General features: G+C 39.4%; 1 protein-coding gene across 2 annotated transcripts in view; it reads right to left on the minus strand.

Annotated features, from left to right (window-relative positions):
* Positions 1 to 14,166, minus strand: part of SPIDR (scaffold protein involved in DNA repair) — a 244,523-nt gene that overhangs the window by 147,870 nt on the left and 82,487 nt on the right. For both annotated transcript variants that reach the window (XM_066623674.1, XM_066623673.1), the window contains 2 exons: positions 7,628 to 7,884; positions 790 to 890 (listed from right to left, as the gene is read on the minus strand). In XM_066623674.1, coding sequence (XP_066479771.1) covers positions 790 to 890; positions 7,628 to 7,884 — 358 coding nt within the window. The remainder of the gene's footprint in view (positions 1 to 789; positions 891 to 7,627; positions 7,885 to 14,166) is intronic.

The following is a 14,166-nucleotide window of genomic DNA, read 5'->3' on the forward strand; positions in this document are numbered from 1 at the left end:
AACTTGAAGGTTTATGTTATACACACTTATCTTTTTATTTTTTTAATTGTGGCCTTGCTTCTTAAGTATTTACTTATACTTTAATTATTCACTCCATTAGGACAATCTGATAGTTGCATGATGCACAAGTACAATCCGCATTGCATGTTGTGCCCAATATCTATTTCTATGCCGCCTCCAGGTTCTTAGCACAGCATAATAATTTTAAAAGATATAAGGAGCTGTGTGCAACTAAAACCTGCCACCAAATATTGACAGTTTTCAAGTTCGAAATATTTCCAGTGCAGCCAAAACATTGGGGGGGGGGGGGGTTGTCTAACCCTAGTCTAACACAATGTGGTTATTTGGGGTGCTACCAATTTTCAGTGCTACTGCAATCAATGACTTTTAGCACAGCTGACCTGCTACTTCAGTAGTATTTTACATAACTGCACAGTTTCAAAGGCCTTTGTTTTGGGGGAAGTACTCATAAAATATCAGAGGATTCTATCATGTAACTGCAATCATTACACAATACTACCATTGCAAAACTGATATATTCTTCTTTGTTTGCACTGAAGAACCCGAGCAATTCACAGATGCTGACAAGTGCAGATGTACAGTCTGGCATTGAGCCTGAGAGAATAACTTGAAAACATAATCAGATGATCTCTCATTTGTACATGAGACATATTAGACTGTCCACCTGCATCTCACTAATATAATCATATGCTCTTAATAAAAAGGAATGCACTTTGACCAAAATAGTTCTGCTAGTAATCATATGCTCCATTTTACTATGGTTCTTACCTGAAGGTGCTTGATAATTTGATATACACTGATGTCTCCAAAAGCTAATGGCAGCCCTCTCTCGGTTTTGAAGTCTATTCAATCTCTCTGCTAGCCCTCCCCTAAAGAACAAAGAATGATTCAATCAGGCTAACATTTACCACTTTTTCCAAAACAATGCAAGTCAGATGTAATATGTACTTTCTGAATTCCTTAGAACCAGAGGGTCATGGTAAAATTACCCCTATTTAGATCTGTATAGACATGTCAGCATCTTCTATAACCTACATTTAGTATAATGTTCTTATACACAGTTTATCTCCCTGGAATAAAAAGCAGAGCAAACTTGAAGAGAGTACAAGAGGACTCCTTGGGTCAGTACAACTCTCCTACCAAAGAGTGTAATTTCAGCCACATCTTTAAGTTGAGTGTACTCTGACCGCTGGCCTGCAGCAGATTACTAAAAGATGTGTGACCACTGGCAAGAACCTGGCTATCCCAAAATACTTCTCACACATACTTGACCTCATGATTCATTTCATAAGCTAGGTCAAGTGTGCACTTCCAGTGGTCTGAAGACTGTTTGTGGTTGAGTATTTGAAAGGGAAAAGGCAAGAAAGCAAATATACTTAAGATAATACTATAGCAGCTTTAGTATCTACAATGCAAATTGAAAACTGTCATTGTTAAAAATAAAGAGAGTTTTGCCCAAAGCTGCCTTTGAACTATTAAGTTGTTGATATAATCTCCTATGTGGTCAAATCTATAACATTGGCATGGTAGGCTCTTATTGTTTGAGGTCCAGTGTTTAAGAAAATCCTTTATCATTAAGGCCTGCCAAAGTGCCAATCCATGGGCTTTTAGAAGGATCTGGTCAAGCTACGAAGGACTGACAAGCAGGCAGTCCAATCCTAAATTATGCAGGCACAACATGGCTTGCAGTATAGGAGCAGGTTGAAGGTCTCCTTGGGGTAAGGGGAAAAATATCCCTTTACCCTGAGTAATGCTCCAGCATGACCTAAGGGGCTATTCAGATCTGCAGCTGCTAAATAAATAGTAGGCACGAGTTCAGGCAGCTCGGTGTAACACTGGCAAGCGCAGGAGCAGGGGTTAGGATACAGAAGAGGCCTGCTCCACCAATCCCGCCTCCTCCTGGGCCTGATCTGCCTATTTTGCACTCCCCCTTTTCCATCTCCAGTGGAAAATACCACTTTTCCATCTCCAGTCTCCATTGCCCAGCACAATCTTATCTGCACCATTTGGAAGAAGACCTGGATGTAGCATTGGAAGGGTGTTACTCATCGAGTGGGCACACATGCTTTACAGCACATTAGCAACCTCTCTGCCAGCACAGGGACCACTGGGTTGGCAGATCATCTGGTTAGGATTGTGCAGTTAATTTGATTTTATTGATTGCTTATTGAACCAGATATATACTTAATATTTTAGTATTTTAATAGCTGCACCACTTTATTTAGTTTTTTTCTTGACAAACGTAACTGAAAAGTGAGCAATAGGATGGGATATAAATCCCAGAAAAATATCGCCATCAGTTTTATGATAAATCTGTGAAAAACACATGCACATTTGGTTTCTAAGAGACATCAGCAGTCAGCCCAGGAGCAGCCAGCCATAAATATGTATCTCCCCCCTCCCCAAGAAGAGATACAAAGCTAGAAGGTTTTGGTTTTGTTAAATCTGGTCTTGATAAAAACATGAGTTTGTTTCATTTACCATCTTTGTCAGCCATTTTCAACCATGAGTGCCATGAGTGGTCCACAGGTGTGCCACAGGAATTTGGGGGAAGGTCATTTATTAGTAGGGCCAATGGGGGATGTGAGCTCCCACTGGCAGCATGGTGTACCTTGTCAATTCTCAAAAACCTGATGGTGTGCCTTGACAATTTTAATGCCTTATAAGTGTGCCATGAGATGAAAAGCGTTGAAAATCACTGATCTAGATTCTGAGCTATTACACTTATACAGCAAACACTAGCATCTACAAACTGTTTTTGTAACTATAAATTACAATTTTTAAAAGCTGATGTCATAATTTCAGCAACTGTGCTTTCAAAAAGACAGCCAAAATCACAAGAATGGAAAGCCCAACAAAAGATTTATTTGCCTTTTGACAGCTGTAAAAGGCCCAAGGAGTCTGGAGTATTTTATAATCTCAGATAGCCACTTAACCAATTCTTTGTCAGCCAAAAACAGCTTGAATGACTTATGAAAGAAAGGACACTTGTAAACACTACATAAATGCCTCTACCTCTCTGCTACTTAGCTCCCTCTCTTCTGTCTACAATGGAAAGCTATATGTCAACACTATACGTATCTTAAAGTTACTACAGACAGTTTTAACAGCAAGTACCATATGAACTCTGTGTACCAAGTCCTTCTCATAAGGAAGAAACTGGTGTAGCAGCATGACAGGAGACTGAGCGGTGATTCCCCAGTTCAGATCTCACCTCTGCTATGAACTCAACTAAGTAGCCTTGGGCAAACCACTCTCATTCACTTCCCTCAATACACATTATGGGATCATTATGTGTAAACGATAGTAAATTATCACTAAATTTACAGGGGCTACTGTTATAAGGATTATATTAAGAATTCTTGTGAAGAGCTTTGCACACTCAAGAAGTGCTATACAAATCATCAGCATCATAGATGCACACTATTTTCCAATATGTCATTACATAAAGGCAAAGACTGGCTCTCCCAATGTGTGAAATGCTGGTTAGGGGTTAAATATTGAAAGGAGGAAAGAATGTACATGAGCTCATAGGGAGTTTCTGATCATCAAACCATAACACTAGCCTGTAGTGGGCCACAGAGATATACTATGCAGAGGAAGCCCTCTTAATTAGAGGTTCTTGAAAGCATGGTTATTTTAATAAGGAGTAAAATAAATGCAGTCAGTTCTTGTTATCCTCTAGGGTTAGGTTCCTGGAAAACCTAGTGGATAGCAAATTCGCAGATAGCAAACCACTGATCCTATGGAATCAATGGGGTTAGGTACAAGGGATATCCGGGGGGGGGGGGGCATCAGAAGAATCCAGCAGAAATTCTCAGGAAGCCAGCAGAGTGCAGATGAAGTGCCAAAATATCTCTGAATGCTGCAGAGACCTTCCAGAGGCTGCAGAGACCTTCAGAATGATGCCTGCAACCAGTTCAGAACCCTTTAGAATGACTGGCAGAAGCTTCTGTTGGCCATTTTAAAGAGGTCCGTGCTGGTCACAGGCACCATTCTGAAGGTCTCTTAACAGATAATGAGAACAGAAGCATGGGTAATGATCCAAGGTAGCAATTCTGCTCCTCTTGGATAAGCAAATTCACAGATAGAGAATTTGCATATAAAAAGAACTCTGTACATTCTGTTCAGTAAGACTTGGGCTGTAATATCTTACTCACTGGAAACAAACAAAACACCTCTGTTCATAATTTCTCCTCAACAGAGACTTGTAGGGCCATCTCTCATTTTGCTTTCTCCTTCCTTCACGTATAAGCTTTAACAATAGCTGGATGAGCAACTCGAGGCAGAGGAAAAGAGTGCTTGTCACTAATTTGAGGCAGTCAATCTACATTTAATGACTTAAAGACTGATATATGAAAATATCTAGCAATTATCTCAGTGAATGTTGACATTAGAGGTTTGTAGGACTGATGTGTTGGGATTATTTATTTAAGAAACATATACTCCAACTTCAAGTTGGCTTACAAAAAATTCATTTAAAACAATAAACTACCTTTTGAGCAAATGGTGAGACATGGGCACAACAAGGAACGGATATCTGAGAAGAACAAATTTAAAAAGTACAAAGCAGTAACTGAATGGAAAAGGAAATAAAAGTTCTAATAGGTGGAAGGGCATTCACAGCTATTGAGAGACAGTAGGAGTTACAAGGTAAAGCCTAATCTGTACGCAATTCATTGTTTCTTTTCTGTATTGTACTTCAAATAAACTACAAAAACTATGCCAATAATCTCCATAAAGGAAATTGAGCAACAGTGCAGTGGTCTAGAAAGTGCAAATGTACCCAATTACCCAACTTCCACAAATTAAGCAACTTACTGAGCATTAGAATGGATTGGTATTTTAACAAACAATGAGATTAAAAGCAATTGGATCCTTGAGAGCTTGTGTACTTTGGGAATTCCTGAATTCTCTAGTACATATTTTTCTGCCATTTGATTATAAATCTGTTTGCCTTCCAATTTTTTTTTCTTATTTTCAAAGCTTTGGCTGGGGGAACAGGATGAAAACTAATGTTTTACTATGTGGCATTTCAGAACACTTTGTATTTTCTGCTATTTTGACAAAGGTACATTTATTACAGAAGATATGATATGAATGCTCAACACTTCTGCAACACAAACCACATTTGAATAAGCAATATCAATTTTTTCAAAAACCTCTCTCACAATATTTCAAAATAGGAAAGAACACTTACTACAAAGTGAATTAACAAAACAGAAAGTTATAGAATTTATAATTATCTAATGGCCAGACACTTTATTGCTATGAATATATCCATGCAAAGAAATTCTTTTCCATTTCACACTTGTCTGATGACAGGTGTAAAGCAGGCTTATCTGCACTGTCATACAAGAGAAGTGGGCAGAGGGCTTAGTGTTGAACTAGCCTATGACCTCATGCCATCATGCAACACATACAGATGTGTTAAAATCAGCAAGAAGAGCTGAGAACACTAAGTGCTTACACTCAACCATTTTCAACCACTGTGCCATCACACACTGATGTGCCATGAATGGTCTGCAGGTGTGCTGCGGGAGATTGGGACAGGGTCATTTATTAGTAGGGCCATTGGGGGATGTGAGTCCACAACCCACAAGGTGGGTTGACAAAGTGTGCCTTGTCAATGGTCAAAAAACTGGTGGTGTGCCTTGACAATTTTAGTATCTTGACAAATTTAGTAAATTGACAAATTTAGAAAGGTTGAAAATCACCGGCTTAACCCATCTTGTGAAGGTTAATATCATTTAACAAAGGTAGCCACCCAAAACTTATTTAGTATTTGACTAAATACTAAGTCAAACCACTGATCCATCTAGTTCACTATACAGACCGACCAGATGAGTATTTCCCAGCCCTAGCTAGAGATGCCAGGAACTGAATCAGGCACCTTCTGGGTGCGAAGCACATGTTCTACTACTGAATTATAAGCACCAGTCCTATAAGATGAACAGCGCAATCCTATCCTGTGATGGAACAGGCAAACCAAGAGGCCGGTGCTGTATTCAGCACAGGATAGGGGCCATAAGTAGCTAGTCAGCGGTAAGGGGAAACACCTCCAGGTAAGGACCACTTGCCCCTATGGGTCTCCTCAGACTTGTGCCAACTCTGGCACAAGTCTGATGACAACAGAGCAGCTCGGAGCCGGTTCATTTTCCCCAGGAACAGGGGTTGGGACCCAACATAACTGCCAGATCCCCACCCCGCCCATCCACCCATTGCCCAGCCAGGAACGCCTCCCTCCTGCCTCTTCCCCGCCCCCCGCCTACCTCAGAGGCCTTTATCAGCCCGCCGGTCCAGCACAAGCCTCGCGGAAGAAGCCAACCTGGAGACTTGCATTGGCCTCCGCAGGCCAGCGCTTCTTTGAGTGCCGGTCTGGCTTCCTCCGGAGGTGGCGCAAGGCCCAAGTCAGAGGCTGGATTGCACCTGAAGACAGACATTAACATTTATAGAACAGAGGAGCTAGCTTTGAAGCATCTTTACATACTGTATTTACTTCAAACTTTTCATATCTCCAGGGTCACACACCAAGGGGAGCGGTTCTGTAAGCATGCAGCATGCAGTAGAAACGTACTACAGAGAGCTCTGACTTACTGGCATTTGTGATGCCACCAACCTACACCTCCAATCTTCAGAGGAGTCTTATACTGGAAGAGTTTTGTACAGAAGGAGTCGAATGCTTTTTAAAATGCTTCCATTTTGAAAAAGTAAGAGAAGAGATATAAATGAATAAGCATTCACATTGCACTAAAGAAAAAAAAGCAGAGCATGTGCTTGAAACATCAAGGGAGAGGCAAGATGTACAGCTGAATGAGTCTTCAGCAACCTATAGCATAAATTGCAAAGTCAAGAATCTATAGCTAGTGTATCTATAGGCTCTGTCTACAGTGTCACCACGCTGCACTTCAGGTGGGAGGGAAGCAATCAACAAAATCTCAATTGTTTAACTACATGAATAACCAAGTTCCTATGGCTCTTAGACCTATCTTCATCTGGAGGTGTTTCAGTCATTTCAAATTATTTGCTAGATAATTTATTTTATATTATTAATACTACATTATTTTACATCACTTTCACACAGAGAGCTGCTTCTTTGAAAGTATCAACATGCAAGACTCTTAATGACACGGTTTCCAGACTGAATGCCCCCTCTTCAACATTTCACATGGAGCACAATTTTCACATAAGAATCTTTCAAACAGATAACTTCAACATGAAAATAGAGGTAGTACATTCATGCAAGATGGAGGCATCACCTCAGAAATAATTTTTTAATCAGCATCTCCAAGCAGAGTTTGGAGATGCTGGCCAGCGTGGTAAAACCATTCCAAGTTCACCATATGGTGCAGTAACTGGTTGTGTGAATGCTTTGACAAATTGCACACTGAAATTGAGATCATGACCCAGTGTCTCCTAGAAACCTCCAAAAAATGAAGTGAACTACCAGATGGTGATTCACAACTGTATGTTGGCCAACATTTCCTTTTGAAAGGAGGAAAACAAGCCTCCAAATGTTTAACTCTTAAATGGATTTTTCCTCCAATAATGAAGGAGTACTAGTTAACATTATAATAGAAAGTTATGTTTTAGAGATGTATAATACCTCATTAATTTTCTTTTCTTTCCAGAATCTTCTGGAGTCCTCAAACTCTTGACTGCCTTTTTCTTAGGCGTCTGCAGAAAGGCTTGAGCCGTTTTTAACCAGTCACTTGCTGATTTTTCTGCATCCGTCTCAACCCCTTCTCCAAAACTTAACTTGAACTTTTTAGAAAATTCTAAATTAGAAGTTTCTGCTTCTGCTTGGCGGTCTTCTAGCTTTTCACTGTCTGATGAATACTCCGAGATTTCTATTGATATTGTCTGTATAAAATAAAATATAAAATCCATATTTAAAAGAAAAACTATCACAGCATCAATCATTAAAAACACAAAACTCTATAACTCTGGTAAGCATCATTAGTAGCTTATTAAATCTTTCCAGAAATTAGCTGAAAGTGACAAAGGAAATTGCTTTTGAAAGATAGCCATAGCCTTGTTTTAAAAAGATAGCTGCAGCCTTTTATGCAAATTAATTTGCTTGATCAGAACAAACAGGACTTTTATCATAAGGTTACAAATTACATGTACATCCATGGAGATCTGGACAAACAAGGTTCATATATGTCAGAGGTGGAGTAGGACTACTGTAATGAAAGAAATATTCAATTTTTAAAAATAATTTAAAAATTAATTCAGAAAAAAAATTCAAAAGAAAAAGTCGTGAAACAGAAGAATGGCTGAAGCTCCAGAATTATCAAAGTAAGAATGAGTTTTCACTTTAAACCTAACTTGGCTTTGTTACTGGGATTCACTCCAACTTTATAACTGCAAAAATAAGTCTAGCACCATGCTTAGAGTAGTGGATCAGATAGAACTGCTTAGTCCTAAACAGACATTTTGTGTGCATCTGTCAGGCATGGCTGCATGTAGGTCAACCATCAGCCTACTGATATGTAGATTCACCTGAGTCAGATTCCCCTGCCGGTAAGCCTGACACAAACTTCCCTGACAAACTGATTCCCCACCTATTGGCAGCTGCTTATCAACTTAGCTCTCATGCTGAGAGTTTTTCCTATCCATTTGTCCCACCTCTGACTAAACCAGTAACTCTCAAATTGCATGCCTGGACACACAACCATGCCATGAGCAAACTGCTAGCACACTGAGAGCAGCGATATCCTTCTTTGAGGGTTCATAAACAATCCAAGACTTTCATTCTCTGTGTGACACCTGAAGGCACATTTGAAAGCTAACCATGACTGATAAAAGCATGAGGCTGTAATACAGGGCTCTGAAGGGAACATATCTGGGTATAAAAAATTATTGGACTGGAACAATATGACTGGACTGACTCAAGGCTGGAGAGTCTATGTGTTCAATAACAAGGTGTCTCTCCCTCATAACCCCCTCTCCCTTTTGCTTAATGGTAAGTGCCCAATGATAAGTGCCCATTTACTCATTTCATTCCTACTACAGTAATAAACAAGGCTCAACTTCTACAAAACTTAAAAAGCATAAGTGTGTGTGTGTGTGCGCGTGCGTGCGTGTGAGTGAGAGAGTGTGTGTGTGTATTTTCTTGAAATTGTAGAATTTTATTTTCATTGGCTTCAAATTTTCTCTGCTTCAGTAAAAAGGAATGAAGACTGGCTATATTGTGAAAAAAGCTTATCTTTAATGTTTTTAACATTTCAGTTAAACCCTCCACCCAAATCTGAATTTCATTTACATATCTTCTTAAATTTGGCAGTTTGGGAAAGCTAGAAGTATGGTCAACATAAGCAGAATCAGAAAACGTGCTTCAATTTACTCTTTCACACATTGAGAGTTCATAATTTTTCATTCTGCAGAACTCCTGAGAAGGGGTTGGCAGGCGGATGCAGTACCAAAAGCACTGCTGTAATTAGATACTAGCAGCAAAATAACTTACACTAGGCTGTGCTTGTCTATCACTGACATTAGCAATGACCCCAAAATGCGGCATTGTCTCTGTTAAATAGTTGTATTTTGTGCCAAATATTTATATTTGAAAAGCAATTTCATTTGTTCCATTAGCATGCATTCAGAATGTAAATGTTTCCCAGTTTACATCTGCAGATATAAATTAAGTTTGCACCTACTTAGGCTTTCCTATTGTGCACATCATCATGAGTTAATCTGGTATTTCAACACACAAGCTGTGCCAAATCTAAAGTTTGTTTAGCTTCTCACATTTCTTTGTAAATCACTTTTAACCAATACTAAAATACCTGCCAAGTTCTAAGTAGTCCTGAAGTGACATTTTCAACACATGAAAGCACATGAAGTAAGCAAGACCGTGCAATTCATTCTGTTGTCTCACTCCATTTTGTTCTCTCTTTATGATGCAGATATTTAAGTTTCCATCTAAAGATACTGGTGCCCTTTTGAGCTATTTGGTATCAAAGCCAGTTGTTCCTCCCTACCTCCAAAATGGAGGAGACAATAAGAGATGGGCCAACTATTTTCTCCGAATATATGAACCAAAAAAAATTCTTCCTGAAAAAATAGACAAGGAATTGTTTCATCTTGCAATCTAATACCAACTTTAAAAAAGTTTGACAAGCAACCTTCCAAATGAGAGTTTTACCTCCCCAGAAGTAGTGGCAGGCCAACAGCAGGTTGGTCTTCCTTCCTCTCATTCCCCAGCAAGATGCTTTCTTTTCCTTCTCTTTTCTTGCATCTCATCCCTTGAACATTTCTAAATGATGCACTTTAAGACAAGTCTTGAACGCTATGAAAGGTCACCTCTTTGGAGTGGGGATTTCTAAGACAGTGGTGTCAAACCTGTTCCATACACAGGGCTGAATAGCATTCATGATGCCTGCTGAGGGTCGGAGGTGATGTCATTAAGCAGGATGTGATGTCATTAACCAGAAATAAGTACTTTTTTCTCACTAAGGAACTCATAAGCTGCAAATGACAGGAGAAAATATGCAATTCTATACAGTATTTTCAAAATATGGGAGAATGCAATTGTCATGTGGGCTGTCCTTTCAGCAGTGACACCTCAGCACAGCTCAACTGAGAGCAGCTGACAGTGGTGCTGGGAGAGCCCAAGGGCCAGATAGAGAGCTTCCAGGGGCCGCATCAAGCCCACGGCCTTATGTTTGACACTCCTACTCTTAAGACTTTGCCACCATCCCTACTTTTGACAGTCACTTAAAGCTCCAGAGAAGGCAAAGATTGTGTTTCTAGTTCTATCAATCAATGGCAGTGCTGGCAACTTTATTTAGTTGAGACTTTACAGGTGTTTGGTTTGGTTTTAAGCTGCCTTTTAAGTTAGTTGCTTGTTTTGACTGCTGTTTTGTTTTATTCTGTGCTGCCTTGGGTTCCACTTATAACACAAGAAAGATGACACAGAAATGTTTTAAAATATATACATAATGCCACATTTTTTTCACCTATTTGTTTCCACAGTTTACCTTCAGGTTCCTTTTTCCAAAGACAAAAAACTTTCCCATTTTTGTCACTTCCTCCACCTTTACCCACAACCTACATCTTTTCTTTCACCTTTGGTTAAAATGTATTTCCTAATATAGGGCAAAGCAATACAGAAAAGTATTACATTGAATGGAGCACAGCAAGTACCCCTCACTGCATTTTCTTTCTGATGCAAACACTTTGCCACCAAATCGGTTCAACATATGATAAGGCAACAATCTTTTATACAGAGAGCCATTCCAACTGCATAACTAGCAACTTCAGACCCCTATGACTTATCTCGCAGAATGTTGGAGAACCTATTAACTACATCAAGTGTCTCCAAAACCCGGTCCAGGGGCCAGATGGGGCCCGCAGCCACCCTCTGATCTCCTGAGAACCTCTGGCACAGTTGCCCAAACACAACCAGAGTTGTGCTTGTGGGGTAGGGGAATGGGGGTCCATTTAAGTGTGTGCTTTATTTCTTGGGCTGTGTTTGTGCTTGGAGAAGTCCTGGGCATTTGAGCCCATTCATTTATTCATTCATCTAAGTTCCATCTCTAATATATGTATTTGAATTTTATATTTAATTTTTTTTACAGCCCTCAACACTGTGCCAGATATTTTATTCAGCCCTTCGGCCAAAAAGTTTAGAGACCCCTGAAGTACATGAATGGCAAGTGAATCTCCACCATACTTGTTCATGGCAATAATGGAAAGAAAAAAGTACACTAGGTCCCAAAGTTACAGACATGTGGCTTATGGACATCCCAACTTACAGAGAGCTGCACTGGCTCTTTTGTGCAGGTGCAGACCATAGATTTATCCTTTTGTGCAGGTGCTATATCACTGTTCCGACTTACATCTAGTCTGACTTCCGGACAAACCTTCAGAACAGAACAGGGCCCTAAATTGGGAACTTACAAGTATTATTATTTAGAACATTTATAGACCACTTTTCTGCCTTGGCATTCAGGGTGATTTACAAATTTAAAAATATTAACAAAATTACATGAGAAAAAATAAAGTTATCATGTTTATTCCAGTCCCTAGTGGAGCTGGTGAGTTTTCCCTAGCCAGAAAACAACAGCAAATAATAAGATGTACACATAGTGCTTGAACGAAAATAGTAGCAAATCTCTTTAAACCAATTAGGGTACTATTCCAAAACAGAGATACCAATGGCACATATCACTTTGCCTTTGCAAAAACACTCACTGAAAGCACTCCTTTCTTAAAGCACTCAATGACATAGCGTAGAATGCTCCTACTTTATGAAATGGGGGAGGGGAGGAGGACTAACAGATGGGGAGATTTTATGGAAGATGGTATAGAGAGGAAAATTCAGGTGTACACCCTAATTTTCTTTCTTGGTTGTTTGTGCATGCAGTACTGTAGCGGACACCTGCTTTTTAAAATGTTTAAAACCACAGAGATGCAACAGTCATAAAGTAAAAGATTAAATAGCGACGCGTGGGCAGAGTTAACCACGATGACAAAAACAAAGAAGCCTGATAAATCACTCACTTCTTAATTTTCTCCCAGAGTGGCAAGTCCAAACAAAGTAAATTCATCTATCACCCAGGACTTCTGACAATTATGCTTTATAACAAGCAGTGTTTATCATTTCTTAGCATGCAACATTACTTTTTATACAACAGACGGAACTGTGACTTTTTGTTACACGCACCTAAATGAAAGAATTAAAATTTATGAACAAGATCTTTTTCATGAAAATACCATGCTCCCAGTTTGGCCTTTAGGGTACCAATGCAGATCCACCTGTCCCAATCATGCAGGAAGTAAGCAGTTTATATTTTTGGAGAAAGAAAGATCAAGCATGGAGGAGAGGGGAAGGATGCTAAAAAACTGCACGGCCTGCCCTCCCAGGTACTTTTTATTCTCAATTGAATTCCAGTACCAGAACTGAGCAGGGCCAGGAGAAACATTTTGGCAGGGAAAGGCTAAGGGAGGTTAAGTGGCAGGTGTGGCAAAGATTCACTTTTGCTCAGAATCAGTTCCCATACTCTACTTTATACAAACAAGTTTGCCAGTTTTACATTTATCTTAGCGCTGATATGGTATGTTTTTGGCTAATATGGGCACCACATAGGAGGAAGAGACAGTGGTACAGCACATTTTTTCCATGCAGAAGGATCCTGGTTCAAACCTTGTCATCTCTGGATAGGGCTTGGAAAGACCCCTGTGTCTTTCCAAGAAATCCTGGAAAGAAAGAAACCTTGGAAAACCACTGCAGTCAAAGTAAGTGAAGGACCACCTCCCTCTTCACGAATCAACCTGACCTTTAAAATCTGGGAGAAAGACTCTCTTGCACACCCTGCTGCCCTTTGAGGCTAGGGATGTGTCTTCTGAGAGAGACTTCTAAGTGGCAGTCCCCAAAATATGGAATAAACTACTGTCTAATACACAACAGTGATCTCCTTCCTTGGCTAGTCTTTCATCAACAGGTATATTATTAAAAATATATATTTATACAGTTTTTCAACAAAAAAGTAGTTCCTAAAACAGTGTACATAGAAAACAAATCAATAAATGGCAACAGGTGTTAACCCTCTGATTATTTTACTGTTTTGTTTTGGTTTTTTGGATGCTGTTGGATCTTTGAGTGAGAAAGTACCGATTGTTTTTAATCAAGGGGACTGCCTTGAGTCCCCTACTGGAAAAAGGCGGGGTATACTTTTTTTAATAAATAAATTTTTTCATCCAGCATCTGTCAACCTCAACAGCAAGCAGCCATAATCCTTCAAATCAGTTACTCTAAATAAAGTAGTTCTGTTAAATACAGTATTGACAAAATTGTACACCAATATTAGTTGTCACTGTAGGAAAAGCAGTCAAGAAAAATAATTTATATGGTGAGGATGTTTAATCAGATTACAGTACATCAGATTAGAAATGAGTTAAAGCCAACACCCCACCTCTTCAGAACAGCAATTAGTGATATTTTAAATGTGGTTACAACTTTAATGTTATGACTCATTATCAGAGAAGATATGATTTTCAGAACCTTAGTGCCATATCAAATTTGGGTATAGCCTGTTATCTCTTTGTGAAGGCATCCATCAATATAACTTCCTGAACACTTTATAATTTGTTGGGGTTTTGGGGGAGGGGGGAAGAAGCAGTTGGTGATGACTAGGTTTT

Source organism: Tiliqua scincoides, chromosome 4 (genome assembly GCF_035046505.1).
Source record: "Tiliqua scincoides isolate rTilSci1 chromosome 4, rTilSci1.hap2, whole genome shotgun sequence".
In the NCBI taxonomy this organism is placed as follows: Eukaryota; Metazoa; Chordata; class Lepidosauria; order Squamata; family Scincidae; genus Tiliqua; species Tiliqua scincoides.